This window comes from Gopherus flavomarginatus, chromosome 10 (genome assembly GCF_025201925.1).
Source record: "Gopherus flavomarginatus isolate rGopFla2 chromosome 10, rGopFla2.mat.asm, whole genome shotgun sequence".
Lineage (NCBI taxonomy): Eukaryota > Metazoa > Chordata > Testudines > Testudinidae > Gopherus > Gopherus flavomarginatus.
This window is the reverse complement of record NC_066626.1, coordinates 47,062,202-47,086,539: the sequence shown is the minus strand read 5'-3', so window position 1 is coordinate 47,086,539 and position 24,338 is coordinate 47,062,202. Positions and strand designations below refer to the sequence as shown.

The window sequence follows — 24,338 nt, the reverse complement described above, 5'->3', positions numbered from 1 at the left end:
CAGTTCACTGATTCAGAGCAATCTGAATCGCTTGGTGCACTGGGAAAACAAATGTGTGTTTTAATGAGGCTAAATGTAAATGTGTACATCCAAAAAACAAAGAATTAGGACCTTACTTTCAGGATGGGGGACTTTATCCTGGGAAGCAGTGACTGTGAGAAAGATTTGGTGGTTGTGGTGAATAAGCAGCTGAACACGAGCTCCCATCGTCACACTGTGGCCAAGAGAGCCAATGCAATCCTAGGATGCACAAACAGGAGAATCTCAAGTAGGAGCAGAGAGGTTAATTTACCTCTGTATCTGGCATTGGTATAACTGCTGATGTAATACTGTGTCCAATTCTGGTGCCCAAAATTCAAGAAGGAAGTTTATAAATTGGAGCAGATTCAGAAAAGAGCCATAAGAATGATTAAAGGATTAGAGAACAAGCCTTCTAGTGACAGACTCAAAGACTTCCAACTATTTAAACTGAACAAAGAGAAGGTTAAGGGGTAACTTGATTAGAGTCTGTTAAGTATATACATGGAAACTATTTAACATTGGGCTTTTCAATCTAGCAGAGAAAGGTATAACAATTCCTGTAGGTGGAAATTGAAGCTAGACAAATTCAGACGGAAAATAAGGTATAAATGTTTAACACAGAGTTATTAACCTTAGAAACAATTTACCATGAGTCTTGGGGGGTTCTGCATCACTGACAATTTTTAAATCAAAATTGGATGCTTTTCTAAAAGATACCCTCTTGATATGATTTTGAGGAAATTCTCTGGCCTGTGTTATATAGGGGGTCAGACTACATGATCACAATGGTCCCTTCCGGTCTTGGAATCTATGAATCTCAGTGGACAGAAGGAAAGAGGATGGGCTGCTGAGACTGACCATTGCATTCTCATCTCCCTATGGCAGAACAAGACAAGACACAGTGACTCCATCAGCTTAATGGCTCCCATTTTATCGACAGAACTATCTATTAATTTTATTTAAAAGGTTGGCAACTAAACACAGACTCCAGCACTATCAGTTGGGCATCCCTGGCCCTGGTGTTGCAGTTGGGAGACAAGAGCAGAGACAAAGATCCCCTCCTTTACATATAAAGTGAACTATATTTTAGGCCTCCAAAAAATCCATTTCTCTGACCCTCTCCAAAATCCTAAACCCCAACTCAGTCCATACCGGGATGATCCCAGTGAACAACAGTGGGCTTCATTTGGAGTAGGGAAAAGGGGCGTGAAGAAGTATTTCACAAAACTTCCAAAATATTAATGTAGAGAAGAGGCTAATGTTCAGTGCAGGAAGGTCCTCCTTGCTCTTATCTGCAGGTCTTCCTAGGCTGCTACTGTGGCTTGAAACAAATGTTGCTTCCAGCTACATAGATTTATGACACCATTATCAAAATCTTAACCTTTAAAAGTGGATTTTGAAAGCAAACATATGAACCAGGATTGGGCAATGGCCCATTACTGCACAGTGTCTGAAACGAAAAGAAGCCAGCCACATTCTGTAGTATAAGTGACATCATCTCTCAATATTTTCTTCATTGCTAACACTAATGGGAATACTGGCTCACTGAAACTATGGAAAAAATATTACAAAGAAAGCTGAAATGAATTTAGTAAGAGAGGTCTTGCACAAGAAACTTTAGGCATCTGATCTCCCCACTGCTATATACTATCATCCCAAATGTCCTAATGCAAAAGGAAGAAATTAGCTCTGTGAACTTTAATGATATAAAATTAGATATATCTGAATCACGTACAACCTTTTATTGAAGAGAGCTTCATTATAATATTAGGAATTTCAGTGCCATAACTTTTCAGCCACATCTGCTTTCTCCTTTTCTAACCGAAGCTTAAATAAATGTGTTACTCTATTAAAAACACACATTAGAAGAACATTAAGGTTGTAAAATCAAGCACTCTCAAGTTAGTAGATGCACCCAAGACTATTCCTGAATCCTCCACTCTTATCCTAACCTCTTTGCAGCCAATTTAAGCTGTTCCTCCTTCTACCCTTTACATGCCTGAGAACCAGTAAGGGGAGCATGACAGCACAGGTATACGAGAGAGTCTCCTGGCCTCATTTCTAGTGTCTGGTACCATAGCAGAGCCAGACTAACAGACACAGTAGTTGCACACAAAAAAAATGCTTGCTCAGTCCTGGGTTGGAGCATGCTCAGTGAGCTCTATGAGGGCTGACCATGGTTAGTGTGATCCATATGAAACTCTGTGAAGATGGAGCATGCTCAGTGTAGAAAGAATGTATGGAAAAATTAGCTGTCAGCCTCTAACAAACCTCTACCAAGCATGTGCAAACAGTGATTTTCACAGGTATGTAATCTGGCTAAATTTGGGTAGATTTTAATGAGGAGAGCCAAAAAGGCATGTCTCTGACCCTAGGGCAACCACACTGCCAAATATCAAGTCCCTGCTCCAAAGCCTAGAAGCACAACAGCTTCTCGGGAAATTGTTGTAAGAACTTTTCAACACTGGCTAAAAATTTATTTTTCCTTAACCTCATTCTCCAAAATTGCTGAACCTTTTTGCTGAAACTTTCCAAAGCTTCAGACTGAGACAGAGACACAGCAAGGAAAAACTCAGCTTGAATGGTTAGTCTGGCAAAGTTATAAGCAGCTGAACACAGGGTTTTATAATGGAGAGTATCCAGCAATCTGAACACACACACACACACACACACACACACACACACACACACACACACTCTCCCCCCGGCCTCCCCATCTCAGAGGATTATGATTGCATTTGTTTCTTCACATAAAATTATTTAAATGTTTCTATACCACTGAATTACTCTTTTGGCTTCTTGTTTTAATTCGTTCCCTGGAATTAAGATTTCACATCACATGTCTATGATTCGATAAGCACCAGTCCATAAAGTTTGTTTTCAACTGCACCTTTTTTTTTTGTTTTTTTTTTTGTTTTTTTTCCTTTTTTGGAAGTTGATGCCATCCCAGAAAGTAAAGATAAAAATGCTTCAATGAGGCCCCTTGTTGTTGTAACACATAGTTGGTAGTTAAATAATTTCCAGCGTCGTGACTGACTCAAAGTAAATTGTGTCTACATGCCAAGTTACAGACGTAGCTGACACAGAAGGTCAAAAGGCAGAGTCCATAAGTAAATAATTGTTAAAAAGTAACCCAAATGACACTTTGGAGTAATTTTTAAAGTAGCATTTTCTGCTAAATTTTGTTTGATCTAAATATTTTTATAATCAACCTTCCATAAGACATCATAAAACTGATACAGCCACAAGAAAATGGTAGTTGATATGTTAATCTGACTAGCGGTATTAGTTAGTTAAAAAAAGTAAAACATATTTATAGTTAGTTATTCAGTGAATTATTCTGAATCTGAAACCTTCTTGTGCCATCAGATACCACATAGGACACAAACAAGGCTTTGCCATTCCTGTTTATTCTGGGTTGCTCTTTGCACATCCTCTATGTTGTTAAGTCACGTAAAATTTCCCAAATTATGTTTTTGTAGTCACAAATGGTATTTGCACACTTAAAATATCTTTCCATCAGCCTCCAGTTTACCTGTTTCTATGAACAGGTTTTTATTTTGCAATGAAATGTAATTATTTCTGCCTCCAGATGTCTTTTAAAGCAATGGAAAAAGATGTAATGTATGTTTACAACATGCTGAATCCTCTGAGGAGTGAGCAATAAATATTTGGGAACCTCTCATCACAACATAATTTAAATAGATACACACACACACACACACACACACACACACACACACACACACACACACACACACACACACACACAGAACTACTCACTGTTCACTTTCTAATTTCATTTTTAGCCCTGACTGGGAAGATTAACAAGAATTCTCTAGCCAACATAAGTGACCAAGATCATACAGTATTACTGGAAAGTTGGAAGGGAACAAACTATTTGTTTCCATTTCTATTAACAGTACTGGAACTACAATGGTTAATGTTAGGTAACTTTTGCTCTGTGTAACTATGACTGCTCTTATACAGAGAACTGCAGAAATAGTTTGTAGCCAGGTTTCTTGTAAAAAGGTTTACAGAATTCAAATGAAGTACTCACACAGCCTACGTTTAACAACCAGTGAGCCACAAGTCCTGAAGTTACCTAATGAACTTTTCTTCTGAAGGAACCAATGTTAGTAGTTAAAAGGTTAGCAGTAATGCTAGCCCAAACATTCAAAAATCATAAGTCAGGCCCTGAAAAACAAACAACAAAAATCACTAAACTGGTTTAAAGTCATGTGATTTTTCAAAAGAATATGTTTGGGGATCCTTTATCTTCTGGATTTTGAATCTTTAGGGTACATTTGGGTAACATTTCCAAGCTTTTCTCCCAAACCATGAAAGCTAGAAATGTATTTTAAAAACAGCTAAGCTTCTCAGACAATCAGCTATCTCCTGGAGTTTGGGCTTTCAGAACAACAAATACCACGAGGCTCACGATAAACATCATGAAAGTTGGCAGCACTGTGTTAGTAGTCATCAAAATTCTTCCAGATTGGGAAAAATCTATTTCATTTCCCTATGACTAATTGCTTATGCCTACATCTTCTTGCACTTTACTCCTCCCTTCCCCTCTCCCAAAACACATAACAAACATACTCTTAAGGTAAAAACAGAATTTGTTAATGATTATAAATACAACAGTTTTTTAAAACTAGGGCAGCAAAGCAGGCAAAGCTTGTTATTCACTAACTATACAGAGTAAAGCAACAAATTACTAGGAAGAATATCCCAAATGACTGGAAGTACACAAACCGATTTTAAAAAAATCCATCAAGGATGTAAAGAACACAGATTCAGCACAGCTCTTCTGGAACAATTTGTAACTCACTAAGCTCAGCTTAACTGCACATTCAGCAAAGTGGGCTGTGCAGCAGAACACAAAACTGCACAGAGGCTTCATTCTATGGCATTCTGACACTTGGGCAAAGTGAAGAAATGCAGTTTGTTGTAAGAAAATATAACTTCCTTACTTTCTTTCCTGTGCCCGGTTTAAATGTCTATACTACACTAGATTTCAGCTCAGGAATTTTAAATCTGTTCTTGGGTCTAAACAGAGGAATGAATAAGACAAAAACCAAGAAGTTATTTGTTCATAACATATTTAGAACCAGGAAGATCTTACTATTTATCCACAAACTAACAATGCCAGCATACAACTGGACACATGATTAGTAATTTCTGCTCAAGACAGGCCCAAGACTAGAAAAAACACAGTTGTTGGAAGAGTATTTGCAGAGCAGAATGGTGAAACCTGCACAGTATCTCCCTGCACTACAAATGGGTCTAGCCAACACTAACAGCTGCTTACTTTCAAGAACAGTTTAAAAAAAAAAAAAAAGACACACACACACACCCCCACCACTACACATAGTGAGCAGCAAAAGCACCACGAAAAACACTAATTCATGGGATAACAAAACTGCTAAAAGAATCAGTATACTTTATGTTCTTAAATGACACATGTATGCCCACATTTTATCTGATAAACTTACGGGGGCACCTTCCTGAACACTGACAAATTATACAAGTCATGGTTTAGTTAGGTGCAAGAATAAGCAAAATTCCTTTATCAAAGTATCTTGGCATTCTCATAACCTCAGTACACGATTTCTTAAGATGTATCCTTTTTCCAGAAACACCAACCTCAAAGTTCTCTTTAAGATCATCTGGGGCCTAGAAAAGAACTACAAGACTTTGTCAATTACAGATCCGAGTGAATAAGGGACAAATATCACTCACTCTGTTAAGTGAAAGGCTTGCCCATTCTATTGAAGGTGAAAGTCTGCAGACATGAGCGAGCCAGCCATACATTTAAGGATACACTGCTTATTAAGTAATGAGAGGGATACAGCTGCTTACTAGTTTAGGTTACATAATTAAAAAAAAATTGCAAAAAAACACAGGGACAACACAGAGGAAAGCAAAGAAGAGCAAAATATACATGTGGGTTCTTTATTTCATCTGCCAGACTGTGAAAGCAACAAGCTGGCATTTAACCTGCTGCAAATTATGCAAGCAACAGATTCATCTTTTCTTGTAAGGTCTGCCACGTTGAATTGAGATGGAATATACATTTTCCACTTTGCTTTAGGATACTAGGATTTCTGACTCCACCACAACAGCTAGTTTTCAGAGCTTTCTGAATTAGAGTGGGCTCAGTACACACAAAGGAAAGGCTCACTTAAATTTACTGGCTTGCATTCACAGTATGTTCTATTCTCTGATTGGCTTAACTTCAAGACATTCAGTTAAAACATTAATATAACAGAGGCTTATATAGAAAGCATCTATTTCTTTTAAAATTTAGAGAGTTTGAAAGGATCAGAATCTTTCTGGCACCCATCATCATTTAGGACACAGTTTCTAGGATTCATTGCAATCTAGAAGTAGTAATGAGATTGGTGAGAAAATCTTGAAGGTATCACTTCCTATGTGAATAAGGTAACAGGTTACTCACCCTTGAATAACTGATTTAACTAGGAGGAAGAATGAATCAATTTTGTGGAGATGGGCAGCTACAGTCCCTCTACCTTGGATGCCTCCTTACTCAACACACACAATGACTTATAAAATGGATTTCATACCTTCTGTTCTTGCTAATTTGGTTCCTAACACTCCTTGCCATAAATAAGTTTTTAATCTGAAAGTAGGGGCAGGGGACAACACAACTCTTTGGGAAAGAAAAAAAAGAGTATTGAAATATAGAACTATATACTTTAATTTTTCCCCTTTAACAAGTGATTAGTATCAGAGCACTCATTAAACAATGTATTTTCTTCAGCAGTACAAGTCTGAGTATGGATTTAAGGGCTGTATAAGTTTGTCCAGAAAGTATAACTGCAGATAGTAGGAACTGAGTGTCATTCTCAAAAAAAAATTCTATGCCATACCTGCCATTAACAATAGTAGATTTGATCACATCCCCTGGAAGGACCACCGATAATTCTATGTCTTTATCAGTTATATTCTCTTTCTGTTCCATGGTGTAATTAATTGGTTCTGTATCATCAAATGAAGAAACTTCAAAGTCTTCTGTTTCAGATGGAGGAAGAGGAGCTTTAGTTTTAGCTTTTCTTCTGAAATAATAAAAAAGAATTAGGAATCCTTAACAAAAAATACAAGCAGCAGTACATTTTTATAGTACAACATAGTGTCAAAAATATTCAGTTGGTGAATAATTGTGCTCAACACAATGCTTTCCCTATGGCCTAACAGAAATATCAGAGTGAAAATGACCAATATTATATTACTTTCACTCTCATGTTGTGCAAGCCAGGTGCCTGAATATCTCACAAAAGGATTGTTAAAATGTTGTTAATGGTAGTGAAGCACAAGAGAAATGTATGACTAACCCACACAAAGAATCCAATAAAACCAAACTGTATTCAGTTTTACATGGTGATTTTTCACACTGTAAATATAAAAAAACCCACAAAAACAAAACCACCTTCTATCATGCAACATGTATGTTTTTGGTTTTGTTTTTTGTTTTTTTAAAATAAAGAAAACAGTGTTTTTCTCATGTTGCAAAAGGAAGATCCCCCAGAAGATTTATTACACTCTGATAGTGAAACAGAGAAGTCATCATGTCATACAACAGTGCCACAGGAACTACGTTTTGTTGATGATATGCACATATTAAATCTACAGTGCACGTGGGCTTGGGAAAGTTTTACTTTTCCCAAAACATCTGTCTTTCTATATTAAGGATTTGAAAGAATTCAGTGATTACCTCTATGAGAGACTCTCAAAAATGGCAATGAAATTGCATAAACCAAAAGGAAAAAACTGGAGGGGCCGAAGTGAGCTACATGCAGCATCTCGCCTAGTTATATTGGTGCATCAGTAAAAACAACAACAATTTCATGCATGACCTATCAGCAACAATATTGTGGTCATCACACCACCACTATCTCATTTCTTCTCCCCTTACAGTTAAAGCTGTGATATATCCTCCACAGAAATAGAAACAAAACATGGAAATAAACATGCAGTGTAATAAAAAAATGTTTTCTCATTGCTGTGTCTGACCAGGATCATGCTACACTTTTTCCTTTAAAAAGAAGATACTATTAACTGATGCAGCCTGAAGTTTCTGTGCCAAACTCAGCTGTGACATAAACTGTGGTATAAATTACCCACTGGATGTAACTCATATTATGTGCAGCTTAAGTTGCAATATAGTGCAACTTGCACTTCTTTGAACAACAAGCAGGAGTGAAAAATGTACAAGAAAATACCACCACCACACATCTGTATACAGAGCACATACTTGTGCTAACCTAGGTTTTCAGGACAGCATTTTAAAAAAACTGGTAACAGAGTATAAATTTCCCCTTACACAGAAACCACTTTTATTTAAATCAATCACCTTTGGAATTAATGCGTTTAAATTTCAGGGGAAAAGGTTTCTGAACTCAATCCTCAACAAGGTAGTGATTAAATTGCAAGAAGGCATTACTCAAAATTATGCTTTAAACTCTTGAAGTAATATCTCAGTTTGAAAGAACAACCAGAAATCAGTCTTCAGTGACAAAATATGTCAAGGCATTCAAAAAAAATTCCAGACACATGCAGTAGACTTTTCTTCCTTTGATGCAACAGTCATACTTTATTATAGAAACTCTTCAGGAAGCTTGACAGCTTATTAAAAAAAATTCCTAGAACTTTAAAACATTGAGCTGAACATAAGAGAAGTATTTGGAAAAGTATGAACTTTATATTCAGTGGAAAAGGATATATTCCTGAAACATGTCCCCCAAAACGTACAGCTTAAGAAAAAGTTCATGTACAGAACTTCAAGGCATGTATTAACTTATATAATCTTTTTGCTTTTATATCCTTCAACATTCCCTTAACAGTTAGATGAAGTTACACTCACTACAAAAAACAAATAAATGTCAATAAAGAAACATGCTTTTAAGTATCTGCATGTCCCGAATGAAAGCAATTTACTTTTAATACAAGCTCAAAGAAATGTCAATTACTCTGATTACCTGCAATGACCTGCAATGCACAAAATTAAAACAAAGCTTTAGCATACAGAGAATAGAAACACATACCATCCCTGCAAAAACAGAAGTTCAAAGGCACTTACACTTGAGAACAAACATCAAGGTCCACAGCAGCATTGCAAAACAAAACTATGTAACTACTAAATTGTGACAAGATTTCACATGACTAATCTGTCTGTTTCCGAAAGTACTTAAAGAGCTTTGAACTTCAAAAGTCCAAGTGGAATAATTTAACTGTTCACATCCTATACAGCAGTTCACAACCAGGGCTCGCAAGCCCTTTCAAGGGGGCCATGGGACACCGCAGCTGAAGTCCTGATCTGCGGCGCTCCCTGTGGAGCTGAAGCCGGGAGGCGCGGGGCTGAAGCCTGGAATCCCAAGCCCTGGTAATTCCTGTGGGGCAGAAGCCCTGAGCCCCTGGGCAAAGTTGGGGACATGGAAGGCATTGCCCCCCCCCCCACTGCAGTGCAAGAGCATGGCAGTCCTGGGAGCAGCTCCACACCTCCTCCCCCCACCACCCCAAGCTCCTCTCCCTGTCCCCTGGCCAGCTCGAAGGCGGGAAGCCAGAGCCAGGCAGTGTGGGAGATCTACTGCTCTGTCTGGTGCCATGGAGCAGGGAGTGGCAGTGTTCCCTTGTCTCCTGCTGGTGCCACACATTGAAGCTGCTCCTCAGCTCCCAGCCCCCTTTGCTCACACAGAGGCAGCCGGTAAGAGCCAACTGGGTTAGGAGACCCAGCTCCATGGCTGGCAGAACCCTCCAGGAATAGGGACCACAGGGGAGTCCTCACAGCACACAGCCCCTAATACCCTTCTCCCTATACCCTGAGGCTACCTCCTCTTTGCACTCTGCGCTGTCCCCTGCTCGCACACAGCCCCTAGTACTCCTCTCCCTTCACCCTGAGCTCCCACTTGCCTACATACTGGGTGGAAGTGGCAATCCCTCTCTGGACCCCTCCATGTGGAGGTGGCTCGAGCCCGGCTGGCCTCTGCCCCCCCACCCCTCACAATAAAAGTCAAACTACACCAAAGCCCAAGGTCCCAGCCCCAAAGGCCTCCTGGCCCCAGCTGGGCCCTGGAGTTTTTACAGCATGTCAAGGGGGGGGGGCTTCAGAGAGAAAAAGGTTGAGAACCCCTGCCCTATAAAACAAAATCAGTAGTACTTACGGTTTTCCAAATCAACCAACCATGATGAAGATTCAGAACCTTCCTCCATTCACATATTTAATTTTAAAAAAAAATTTTGCTTACAATCAGGGTTACAGAGCTTAAATCAGTGTTGCTAGTTTGGGTTTACAACTCTTCTGTGACAAATTCAAATGCATCAAGCTAACAGGTACTCAAAAAACTTTAGTCAGCATGTCAGGGTTATTTTGGGGTTAAATGAAAACTTCAAAAAACAGTTTGTGAATCACAATTTTTTTTTAAAACAGTGGAGATTCTGTTTTTATATTGCTTAAAAGAAGAAACTAGTGACAAAATAAAAGCGGTACCACAAAAATTGCAAATATGTACATTATAAAAATTGAACAGGTTCTAACAATGCAGAATAAATCAATCAATTCTCCCTTTTTTGGCTTTTTACTTCTTTAAGATGCCTAGGATGATCCTGGCACTGAACGGGTCAGAACTGCCCTTGTCGTCTTTTAACCCATAAAAACTAAAGAGGAGGGCAAGATTTGATCAACAAGCGTTAATGGGTTAATGTTACTTCTCAAACCAAGTAGGATAACGCAATTGCCCTTCATTGCTGGAGGTCTGGTCTCAAAGCGATCAGATGTCACTAACAATATGAGTTAACCCAAAATTTACATTTGTTCACATCATAAAACCATAACCCAATTCATGCAATGGCAGTTTATAGAACATATAGAAACATATAGAACTGAGGCCAGGGCTACACTAGCACTTATGTCGGCAAAACTTTTGTCACTCGGAGGTGTGAAAAAAACACACCCGAGCGACATAAGTTTTGCCTGCATAAGCGGTCATATGCACAGCGTTATGTCAGCAGGAGACGCTCTCCTGCAGACATAACTACCGCCACTCGTTGAGCTGGTTTTAATTATGTCGACAGTTCTCTCTCCTGTCAGCATAACATGGTTGACTGTGCATTGTGTGAAGAAACACTTCCTTTTCTTTGTTTTAAACCTGCTGCCTATTCACTTCATTTGGTGGGCACACACCCTTTTGTCTTCACTCTTTTGTCCTTTTCTCTGTTTTTAACCCTTTTTGTCTCATTCATTTCCTCTCCCCTATCCCATCCTGCCCCGCCCCTTTTTGTTGTTTCCCACTTCTTTGGTGGCTTCCTTTCCCCAGGAGAAACCTGTGATGTGGAGTCTGGGTATATACTACGTTTAACTTATTTTATTTACACATATACACCAGTTCTTGGAGAGAGATGATTAAACAGAATGCAGGCAATCCCTTATTGCAGGAATCGCATCCTAATACCAATACCCTGGTCCCAGGGAGTAACTCTGCCTCAAGAATTGACACTAATCAGAGACCAAATTTTCTGGCTGCATGCCCATCTCCCACTGCTTTTACATAGAACCACACAGAATCCAAAAACTGACACCAATGCAGCATATCTCCTCAACAGTGAATATTTGCGTACATGATTTAAAAAAAAAAAAGGAAGGATTATACATAACAGTGTCACCTGGTAATGCCTGCCATAAAGATATAAAAGTGATTCTAAAATTAGTCCAAGCAACTCATTCAAAAATATACTTTTTATAAATCATGAGAATATTCAAATATTCAGCTACATGAAACTTCACTTATATTTAGAAAGGCCAATTACACAATGCAGAAGTAATTACACAATTCCTATTTGCAGTTAATGCAGAAGTTAGTTCTTCCACCTTTAACCTACTCCAAGCTTTAATAAACTAAACTCAAAGAGACTGCATATTTTTTTTTAAAAAGCTACAGAAAGAAAAAAAAAAAGAGTATGCCACAAGGGTATCTTCTGTCTGGCCTGGAACACTAATTTTCTACTGTATTATGCTGGTGGGTGATATTTTGTAATTCTAAACTGAAACGTTACTAGGGTGTAGAGAGGCTGCAAAACGTTTTTTTATAGATATTTTCTTTAAATCTTAAAAAAAATACAAAATTAGAACTATATAGCTCTCAAGTTAGTGACACATAAAAAACTGTTACTCACCTTCTCATAACTGTTGTTCTTCGAGATGTGTTGCTCATATCCATTCCAATTAGGTATGTGCGTGCCACGTGCACAGTCGTTGGAAAGTTTTTCCCTTAGCAGCCCGTTGGCTCAGCTATGGAGCCCCTTGGAGTGGTGCCTTCATGGCACTCAATATCTGACCCTGCTGATCAGGCATCTCCTCAGTTCCTTCTAGCCAGTTACTCCGACAGAGGGGAAGGTCCTTAGGTTTGAAATGGATATGAGCAACACATCTTGAGGAACAACAGTTACAAGAAGGTGAGTAACTGTTTTTTCTTTTTCAAGTGATTGCTCATATCAATCCCAAGGCTTACCTAGGTGATGGGGTTGGAGTTATGGAATTGCTGTTGAAGCACCGCTCTGCCAAAAGCTGCATCATCTCTGGCATGCCGGCATAATGACCGGTGAACATATGCACCAAGGACCAAGTTGCTGCCCTGCAGATTTCTTGTATTGGGACCTGGGCCAGGAACGCCACTGATGAGGCTTGTGCCCTTGGGGAGTGTGCTCTAAGTGCAGGCGCTGGTGTCTTGGCCAGCTCATAGCACTTGTGGATGCAGGACATGATATAGGAAGATATTCTTTGAAATGAGATCAGGAGTCCTTTCATCCAGTCTGCCACTACTGCAAACAACTGGTTCAACTTCCTGAACAGCTTAGTGCACTCGATATAGAAGGCTAGTGCTCGCCAAACATCCGGAGAGTGCAGCCTCTGCTCATGGTTACTGGTATAAGGCTTAGGAGAAAAAACAGGCAGGAAAATGTCTTGGTTAGTATGGAAATATGACACAACTTTAGGAAGAAAGGCCGGGTGAGGCCTGAGTTGCACCCTATCCATGTGGAAAACCATGTAAGGTGGGTCAGAGGTAAGGGCCTTTAACTCAGACACTCTCCTTGCTGACGTAATGGCAACGAGGAAGGGTACCTTCCATGACAGGTAGAGAAGGGAGCAAGTCAGCAGTGGTTCAAATGGGGGCCCCATTAGTCTGGAGGGGACCAAGTTAAGGTCCCACACAGCAACTGGCTGCCTGATCTGGGATGTAGCTGTTCCAGACCCTTGAGGACCAACCATGGGGTTGACGAAGATGGAGCACACAGAGACTCTGGGGTGGAAAGCCAAGATAGCCGCAAGGTTTACCTTTATGGACAACACTGCCAGGCCCTGCTGTTTCAGGTGCCGAAGGTACTCCAGAATAAGAGGTAACAGTGCCTGGAATGGGGGCATATGACGTTAGTCACATCAGCAAGTGAACCTCTTTCAATCTGCGATATGTAGTCCTCGTGGAGGGCTTTCTGCTGCCGAGTAAGACCTCCCTTACCAGCTCTGAGCACAGAGTTTGGGTTCAGCCATGAAGCTTCCAGGCTGTGAGGTGGAGGAACTGAAGGTCTGGGTGATGAAGCCAACCATGGTTCTGAGTGATAAGGTCAGAGAGGAGCAGCAACATAACCAGGGCATCGAACAACAGATCCAGAAGAGTGGTGAACTAGCGTTGTTGAGGCCAGGCTGGTATCAACGGAATTATTTCCACCCCATCTCTGAAGATGTTGAGCAGGACCTTGTGCACGAGAGGGATTGGGGGAAAGGCATAGAGCAGGCGCCTCCCCAGGGTAGCAGGAATGCATCTTGTGATTGCTTTTCTGGAAGGAGCAAAACACTGGGCACTTCCTGTTGCTCTGAGTGGTGAACAGATCAACCTGGGAAAAGTACCAGTACCACCTGTGATTGTGGAAGGACCTGCTGAGTACCGCCAGTACCACCTGTGATTGTGGAAGGACCTGCTGAGGTGGTCCGCCAGTACCTTCTGGACTCCTGGCAGATGCAATACTTCCAGGTGAATGGAGTGGGCTATACAGAATTCTTAGAGGGTGAGAGCTTCCTGACAGAGGGGTGAGGACAGGTTTCCAGCCTGCTTGTTGATATAAAACATTGCAGTTGTGTTGTCCATCATAGCTACCACATACTGGCCTTGCAGTTGAGACTGAAAAGTCTGGCATGTGAGTCGCACAGTTCTGAGCTCCTTGATATTGATATGGAGAGAGAGCTCATCCTGTGACCAGAGGCCCTGCGTTTGGAGATCTCTCAGATGTGTACCCCAACGTAGAGACAAGGAAGGTTGAGAGCTTCTGAAGGGGACTCCCTCACAAACTATTCAAGCACTGAGCCGCCACTGGAGTGACTCTAGTACCTTCTGTGGCACCATGACCACTAAGCCCAGGTTGTCGCTCCTCGGACAATACGCCGAAGCAAGACATCTGTAGAGGCTTGAGCCTCAGCCTGGCATGCCATACCATGTACGTGCGGGCAACCATGTGACCAAGGAGACTGAGGCAACTCCTCAATTCCTCACTGTAGTAATTGGGTACTCTCTTATGCATCGAATGATCCTGGTCATTGGGATCAGGACTCCAGCAGACTTGCTCTTGCCTAGACCGAGTCCAACACTGCACCAAAAAACTCTATTCTCTGGGTTGGTGACAAGGTTGACTTGTTCACATTGAGGAGGAGACTGAGTCTCTCGAATGTGGATGCGACCAGACTGACCCGCGACTCCACCTGCACCTGTCTCCTTTGGAGCAAGGCTGCTACCACCGACATGCACTTGGTGAACACTTGTGGGGCTGCTGACAGTCCGAAGGGAAGGACCGTGAACTGATAATGTTTTTGGTCGATCACGAACCTTAAAAAGCATCTGTGTGCAGGGTAAATCGCTATGTGAAAGTACGCATTTCATGTCAAGGGCAGCAAACCAGTCTCCCGGATCCAGAGAAGGCATAATTGCATTGAGGGAGACCATGTGGAACTTCAACTTTACCACGAACCTCTTCAGTCCTTGCAGGTGTAAAATGGGTCTGAGACCCCACTTTGCTTTGGGGATTAGGAAATATTGGGAACAGCATCCCTTGCCCCTTAGCTCTGAGGAAGCTCCTCCACTGCTCCTATGGCAAGCAGTGCCTGCACCTCCTAGATAAGGAGCTGCTTGTGAGAGGGATCCCTACAGAGAGATGGGGAAAGGAGGTGGGAAGGAGGGTAGAAGCAGAATTAGAGAGTATATCCCACTTCCACCATGTGAAGAATCCAGTAGTTCAATGTTATTTGGGACCATGCATGGTAGTAATGGGACAGATGGTTCAAAAAAAACACGGGGAAGGATCCTGCAATGAGACAGGTGCTCTGTACTCGGGCGCACCTTCAAAATGTCTGTTTTGAGCTCAATGAAGGCTTAGTCGGGCCCTGGCCTTGTCCGGATGTGGGATTAGTCTGCAGAAGAGAAGAATGGGGAGGGGGGGATTTGATAGCTGCTTTCAACTACCTGAAAGGGGGTTCCAAAGAGGATGGATGTAGACTGTTCTCAGTGGTAGCAGATGACTGAACAAGAAGTAATGGTCTCAAGTTGCAGTGAGGGAGGTTTAGGACGGATATTAGGAAAAAAACTTTTTCCCTAGGAGGGTGGCGAAGCACTGGAATGGGTTACCTAGGGAAACGGTGGAATCTTCTTCCTTAGAGGTTTTTAAGGTCAGGCTTGACAAAGCCCCGGCTGGGATAATTTAGTTGGGGATTGGGTCCTGCTTTGAGCAGGCGGGGGGACTAGATGACCTCCTGAGGTCCCTCCCAACCCTGATATTCTATGATCCTATGACAGGAAGGCTTATGCCTGCCATTCCTTCCCCTGTGCCTGTAAATATCCTGCCTCAGCCAGGGAGGATACGACCGCTGTTGTGGCGGTTGGGGCTTAAAGGGCTTTCATTCGGTTGTCGGGATATGCACACCCAAAGATTTCATTGTCACTCTGGAGTCTTTGAGGCTATGAAGTCTGGAGTCAGTCTGTTCGGCAAACAGGCCCACCCCATCAAAGGGTAGGTTCTGCAGTTTGCTGAACCTCAGGAGGGAGCCCTGAGGCCCGCAACAATGAACTACACCGCATAACTATCCCCGAGGATAGGATGTGCACTGCCAAGTCTGCAGTGTCCCGTGAGGCCTGTTAAGAGGTCTGTGCCACTGCCTTGCCCTCATCGACAATTGCCCCAAACTCCTCCATGGACTCTGCTGGTATCAGCTCCCTATACTTCAGCACTGAGTTCCCGGAGTTAAACCTGTACCTGCTCAGGACTGCCTGCTGGTTGGTGTCGCAAGTCAGACCTGCACCGCGAGTACGACTGGCACCACGAGGTTGATTGGCACCTGGACTCCAATCAGTGCCTCCCCTTTGCAGGCTGTCAGAGAGTGGATATCGCTGGCTTTCCCCGGGATGGTGAGACCTGTGGTGGTATCGGAGGCTTAATACAATGACAGATGCTGTCATTGCAATGAGGTCCCCGCCTCAAAGGTGTCCGAGGTGGAAGGCAGTTCTACCTCCTCCACCACCAGACCCGGGGAGTCCAAGTGCACTGGACTCAACAGTCTCCCTTGCAGGGCCAAAGTCAATGTTGCAGGCTCCTAAAGTTTCGGCTCCAGGTGCTCCTCCATGGGGGACACACCATTGGCCGGCTCTGATGGGGTGGGTTCTGAAGTAGGAAAACCACTCCTCCCTTGCTTCCAGTATTGCTTCTGCACCAGTGAATGGGATCGGTGCCAGGCCAGTCCTGCTGTCTTCAGTGCCGGGGAGCGATGGTGCCGTGGGTCTTTACCAGAGTCATTCGCAGTGCCATCTCCACCACTACTGCTGGGGCACTGTGCGCTGACAAACTCGGCGCCAGGTCCTGTGGTGCCGATGTGGGCTGTGGTCTAAGTGCCGCCTCCATATGAGCTCCTTCAATCTAAAGTCCTGCTCCTTCTTGGTTCAGGGGAGAAAGCCCTTACATATCCTGCACTTTTCTGACTGATGTGCTTCCCCAAGACACTTTAAACAAGTGTCATGAGGGTTGCCTGTTGGCATGGGCTTGTTACAGGACTTGAACCCCTGGGACTTAGGCATGAAAGTCCCCCCGAGAACGCAGTTGAGGTGGAGGGTAAACCCCTCAGCCCAAAAGCTAAGTAACTAACTAACTAAAACTACAATAAACTAAAAACCAACTAAGAACTAATCAACTACAAAATACAGTCCAAATCAGAAGCTAGGGAAATGTGGAGAGCTTACAAATCAAGATACCACAGTTCCAACGACCGTCATTGGCGGTAAGAAGGAACTGAGGAGGCACCGGGCCAGCAGGGTCATATATTGAATGCCACAAAGGTGCCACTCCAGGGGGCTCCACAGCCGACCTGACAGATGCTGCTAGGGGAAAAATTTTCAATGGTGTGCACCATACCTAACTAGAATCAATATGAGCAATCACTCAAAGAAGAACAGTAGCATTTGTAACACAACATCATATGAATTTGTTACCTCCACAGAGAATATTTATTTTCTGGAATGGGAAATTTGGAACACATGGCTTTTCTTGGCAGGGCAAGTACACAGATGTTGACAAGCTACTGTGTATTACATCACATGTTGGAATTAAAAGTTAAAATGCTCATGAAATGTCTTTTTGCATCACAAGTATTTAACACTCCTCTTACTACTGAACACATCACATACGCTGCATTCCTTTTTAATACAAAAACCTGATTATTTGTCTTAACCTGATAATTGATATCTGCTTTGTTTTATCAAAATATGGAATGATTATATTTCCGAAGCTGGCCTTGAAGATGCTGTTATATAGTTAACTCTTAGGTAAAGCATTTCATTTTCTATTGTATATTCAATATAGCACAAACTCAGTCACAGTTCATACAGACTAACACACAGTAAGGCTATTAGCTCCCAAACTGATTGACTACCCTTATACAATATTCACTTTCTAGCATGCTGGTAGAGAGGGGGAAATGATGATAATTGGCTGTCTAAAATATTATTTTTCCATCACAACAAGGTGATGCTGGAAGACATCAGCTAAACTCAACAAAGCCATATGCTGCTGTACAGGTGAAACTGTATACACATGTGTTGTGCTACAAAAAGCATTACATCTTCCAGCAGTGCTTTACTTTTTATGACAATATTGAAACTATATGGCTTCATGAGCCATGGGAGCAAGGGATAGGCTGGGTCCCCCAGGATAACTATAGGCATCTCAATGTCGTCAATGTTCATTTTGTGGTCTGGAAAGAACGTCCCTGACTTTTTTCTGTCCCGGATTGCAGCTTTTTCAACAGACTCAAGTTCCTAAAGATACATGCCTCATGAACCTTTCTCAACCATCCTACGCTGATTTTGGTGAAACGCCCCCATGATCCACCATTGAAAAAAAAAAGTATCCCTTTCAGTTTATGTACTCTTCGGCAAAGGTGGTCTGGTGCCAAGATGGGGATACGCGTGACATCTATTGCCCCACCACAATTAGGGAACCCCATTGCGGCAAAACCATCCACTATGTCCTGCACACTTCCCAGACTTACTGCCCTTCATAAAAGAAGTCGATTAATAGTCCTGCACACTTGGAGCACAGCAGCTCCCACGGTTATTTACCTATGCCAAATTGGTACCCCACTGACCAGTAACTCTCTGGCACTGCCAGCTTCCAAATAGAAATCGCCTCTCCACTGTCAGAGCAGCTCTCATTTTTGTGTTGCTGAACTGCAGGGCAGTGAAACCTCTGCACAAAGTTCCTGGAAGGTGGCCTTCCGCATTTGAAAGCTCTGCAGCCACTGCTCGTCATCTCATACCTGCAAAATGATGCAGTCCCTCCAGTCAGTGCTTGTTTCACAGGACCAAAAATGGCGCTCAGAGTGCACGTGCTTTGTGACTGCCAGCAGCAAATGTGAATTGTTTTTTTTCAATGGCTTGCAGCAGCACTGCTTGCAGGACATTGCTGTTCCACGCAGTAGACCCTACTTCGACTCTGGAAATACTACAGGAGAAGGCATAAGGTGTTTGAGATGCTCACAGCAAGAGTGCACAACTGAGCAGGCTCCATGCTTCTGGGGTTATGGCGTGTACACAGCGGTTTTAAGGCACGAAAGCTACTGGGTTGTTTGCCATTGCTATGAGGGAGGGAGCACAGTGCATCATGGGATGCCGACACAATGTTCCCATTCTCCCCTGCAACGTTTTGGTCCCATGAGGCATTGTACAAACATCCCAAAACACTTTGTGGCAAGTTGCACTTTGGGATGGATACCCATGATGCATTGCTTTGTGAATTGATGTAGGCACTGCGAGTATGCACTCCATAGAGACAACGAGCATGATTTGGCCACGCACAATTAACTTAATTCAGAAGCTCAAGGTCAAATTAGATAAAGTCGACCTAATTGTGTAGCATAGACAAGCCCTGACAAATGAAAAATGTTACATACACTATTCAGAGAAGACTTGAGAAAGGGATGAGGCAAGAAAGACTAAATGGGAAAAGTGACAAGTAAACAGGCGGAGGCAGTGAAAGAAAACCAAAAAGTAGGTCAAAGATGAAGAATGAGATAAAAACTATATAATCAAAAAGAAAACAAGGCTAAAAACATAAACCAAAAAAACTCCAAGAAGAGTGAAAGGATAGAAACTGATATGGGGAATTGATTTCTCCATAGTGTGCTGTAAATAAGCTTTTACTTAAAAGCCTAGGCACTCACCGTCCCTACTAAGTGTGCTGCTGTTTCACAATGGCAGAAACTCAAATACTACTTATACTAATGCATCAGTCTCAAACTAAAAATGTCAAGATTCATGCTGAGCCTAACTGTTGCTTTTAGCCACACTCTATGGCTATGTCTACACTTGCAGAATTTTTGCGCTATCAGTTTCACCGGTGACAGGGAACTAGTAAAAGAAAAGCGCTGGTTTGTGTACACACTTACTTCCACAGGCATCAGATCGTGTTCACATCTGCAGCACTTCCATCGCGGATGAGAGCAGCACACTAAGGGCAGCTATCCCACAGTGCAGCGCTCTTCATTTTGAGGATAGGTCCTGTGGGAAGGGGGGGTGTGATCGCGGGGCATCCTGGGTCCCTGCACAGCCTCCTCTTCCCAAACACTGATCAGCTCCAGTAGCTCAGCATTCCTCCAAGCAAGGGATTGGGGGAGCAGCCATTGTCACCTGGCCAGATAAGTGAGCACTTGCCAAGAAAACACGAAGGGGAGTTTCAAAGTTCCAGGGGTTTTACAGTGGGAGGGGTGTATATCTGTTTACTAGCATCAGAGCTGCTGGCCAGAGTGGTCACTTATCCTCCATAGGCTAAAAGCTGTGTAAACAGGAAGAACATGTCTTCACTTGCACATCACAGCAAAAGGATCAGCGGTAAGAACTGCATGCCTCTTGTGGAGGTGGCTTTCTGTTTGCAGTGAAACTACTGAGTTTCATCGCAAAAAGTCATTGGCAAGTATAGAAGCTCTAGCAGGTTTTGTGCAAAAAAGGGACTTTTTACGCTTTAAATGGCAAGTGTAGATGTGCCCTTAGTGTCTCTGATCACACCATGAAATCACATTTTTTTCTCCTTCCCTACCCTGCCAGATTAAAAAAAAAAAAAATCACTATATAAAGCTCAAGATGTTTTATGGGTCCCCTCCCCACATCAAAAGCAGTTCTAAAGAAGTATTTTTATGTTAAAAATAAAGATAGTCTCCCCAGTGGCATGTTAAACATTTCCCTTCCAGTTCTCGTATAGCTTGCAAAATAACTCAAAAAGTAAATAAAAGTGTCTCAAGAACAAGAATTCTTAAATGTTTAAGATTTAACTTTAGAAACGCAGATTTCTTCAATCAACGTTTTTATATGTTAACCTTGTTACTAGGGAATGGAATTACCAGATACCAAATATTACTGCAGCTAACACTTACTAACCTGTTAATATCAGAATATTGATAGTTATAAGGGACTCTTTAAATAAACAGTTTACTTCCCAACAACTTGAAGCAAGGAGATAGTGTGAAGAAAAAGAAAGAAAGCAAACATACTATATAGGTTTCATCTACTGCAATGTGCAAGGAATACACTGTACAGTTGAACAGAGCACTTGAATACACAACTATCTAATGAAAAAACTTTCAAGTAACACACATTAAACATTATTATTCTTGATTCAAAAAATGCCAATACCCTTTTTATTAAATCTTAGTTTTGACATATTTAATAAATACATTTTTTCAACAGAAAATAAAAAGTGTGTAACTTTAAAACAATATCAGACCATAATGTTAGTTGATCATGAGCTATCCCAAAACATTGGAACTGGAAGACTTCTAAGGTAAACAAAATATTTTCCAATTCTAGAGGGCCCATCAGGGAGGATTTTAAAAATCCTGCAGGCAATGGAAGTGCTATGCTTCTTCCCCACCCCCACTTCAGAAATCTCTCCTCCCCATTTCTCCTGTCTTCCTCTGTGGAAGATTATCTAAAAGATAAGAGGACCTCCTAAGACTATCAACAAAATATGGCATTCCACTGACTCTAGTCATTGTTGAAGTTTTATTTCCTATATATTCAAGTTCTCTGTTAAAGCTTGCCTAAAAACAAGAAGTTTTAAAAAGCCTATTCTCTCCTTCAAGATTTCTATTAGGCCCTAATCTAGAAAAAAATTAAATCTGTTCTCAATAGTACACATATGAACAGTCACACTCACTTCAATTATTAGGTACTAATTGACTGAGAATCTGCTTTTGTTGTAGCTAAGTGAGAGTTTACTGATACAATGTCTCTTTGTAGTAAGTGGGTAGAAAAATTGTATGCATCTTTTGTTGATTAGTTAAAATAACTTAATTAAAAAGGGACACTGTCATGTTTAAAATCACATTTTAAATAACAGTTCATTATCTATTTAGTAACATTGAAGATTACTGTAATGGAACCTTAAAGTGCTTTAACAGCTTAAGTTGACTATCAGCTTTTTGCATTGTACTCAGCTTGAATTACAATAATTAGTCTCTTCACTTTCTAAATGATGTAAAGTTTAGGGTGCCACCATTGCAGAATAAATGAATTTATTTCTATAAATTAGTCTTAATATTTTATAAAAATGTAACATTAACCTAAATATGGGGGCTAAAGTTCTGTGTCAAATATGAACAGTATCTTTTTTAACTGTGTTATCCTTTGAGGACTGCCTGAAGAGACAAATGAAAGAGTTCATAACCTGCTATCTCTAGGTTAGTATTCTGTGGCTGATGTAAACTGAGTTAAAGTTCTCAATCTAATTGCTTTTAGATATTAACATTACAAAATCTCAATCTAATTCCTTTTAGACATTAACATTACAAAAACCTCCACTAGAACCGGTACTCTCACTCAAGCCAAAGGCTGGATCATGGAATCAGTGTGTGGAGAGTGCAGTACCTTTCTACCCCTGGAGATTAGCCATCTAAGGCCAGGTTTGAGGCATCCTCGTGGGACAATATGGAGGAAGCATGCATTTGTTGTACCAATTCTGTAGACAAGCACACTTCAATTTCTAGGCCTGTTAGTTGGAAACCTTTTCAAAAGATCTAAATGAACTTTTGGAACTCTGGATTTTGAGTTGAGTTAAATTCACTGTCCATCTGCGAAGTCCAATAGATGGCTCAATCTTTACAAAAAAGAGGTATAGAAATCTCACTACAGATGAAAGTAAGAGTAACATTTCATGGCAACCCTCTCTCTACAGCTTATCTAGGGGGGGAAAGCAACACTGTAAAATTTCACAAATCCAGAACTAGCTTAATATGCCATTAGAAATAACAGAGGGGCCTGTGGTGGTGGCCCTTATGTAACAGAAATTGACTGTGTAATTGATAATATGTTCACTGATATACAAGTAATGTGATCTGATAATAATTAATGATTACTAAACTGATTCTAACAGATTATTTCTATGCGTTTATTGAACTAGGTTTCAATAAAGGTACAGGAAAAATTCCCTGCAAATCTGGATCTCTCCCTGTTCCTGTGAAGAGTGTTAAAAACAAAAACTTTTAAATGAGCGATTCCTTCTTCATCCTTCTCCCAAAATGAGCATCCCTGGATGCTAAACATGTGCTCACGGTGCCTCCCAGACACAAGACAGTTCCCTCTCCCAATCTCTAAGGGATGTGTTGTGTCTCTCCCTAAATAGCCTTGTGCCTTTGAATGGAAGAGTCAGTCTCTTCCTGGAGGGAAACAAACCACGTAACTGGGAATGTAACCATGAAATTAAAACTGAAAGTTTAATGGAATCTTGGGAAAAGTTTTGGATCCCACTAAAAGCAGGAAGGCAGCAAATGAGTTTCTCTGCTTCCTTCAGGTAATTTGGCACAGACCATTTTGCCTGTCTGTCTGATTATCTGCTGTCTAAACAATTTAAAGTGCAAAAAAAGGAAATTCAGAGAAGGAGGAAAACCAAATCTGTGATATATATTGTCATGGTTTTAACCACGGAATCAGGAGTATTTCTATTAGGAGGATGTCAGGTCTAGAGACTTGGAATTAACACGTAAGACCTCATTGACTTATCCATTGGAAACAAAATGAAAAGGATCAGTGCCAATGTTCAGCAAGGATGGTTGAGAATGCTTTTATTAAGTCAGGATAGCACCCGTAGATGCAAAGGGTCAGCCATACCATATTCTGCAGAGCCAGAGAATCCATGGCATCTATCTGTTCTTTTCCGTTTCCTTGCAAAAAGTAACTTAAGTCCCAACAGTCTTAGACTCAGGAGGTTGGGAACACTCGAGATCTAGTGGAGAAAGGCTATAACACAAATGCTCAGACCTGCCTACATCAAGCATTATTCACCTATACTGCACTCAGTACATAATTACACATGTACCAATAATCTTTCAGCAAAGTGTCAAACGCTGACTGAAATCTAGAGCAGTACAAAACAGTTTAAAGCACAGTTATACAGGAATAATCCAGATGGCAAATTACTAATACTTTTAATAATACTCTTCAAAATAACCCATTTAGCATTTGCTATCTGAACAACTAATTATGAGGATGGCTAGGGGTGGGGCAAAGGGAAAGGAAAGAAAACAAAACCTACCACGTTGACTGAGAAATATACAACTGGCTGAATAAACAGGAAAAACAGGCAACAAAAGAGGAATCTAAACTGAAATGGAGGGCTTAACCTTTGATACACTAATAAATTTGTTATGTGCTCATAACTTAAGCAAGCCTATGCTACATCTATTATGGAAGACTTAAGACACACACTGATCTCATTTTCCCCGT

At 41.4% G+C, this 24,338-nt stretch overlaps 1 protein-coding gene across 7 annotated transcripts in view; it reads right to left on the bottom strand.

Moving 5' to 3' along the window:
- COBLL1 (cordon-bleu WH2 repeat protein like 1) overlaps nt 1-24,338 on the bottom strand; it is a 131,184-nt gene that overhangs the window by 40,641 nt on the left and 66,205 nt on the right. For 6 of the 7 annotated variants that reach the window (XM_050968959.1, XM_050968958.1, XM_050968953.1 and 3 more), the window contains exon 2: nt 6,918-7,103. In XM_050968959.1, the coding sequence (XP_050824916.1) occupies nt 6,918-7,009 (92 nt within the window). In that variant the 5' untranslated portion in view covers nt 7,010-7,103. Of the gene's footprint in view, nt 1-6,917; nt 7,104-9,089; nt 9,122-24,338 lie in introns of those variants that run through there. The other variant, XM_050968954.1, reaches the window with a different exon arrangement.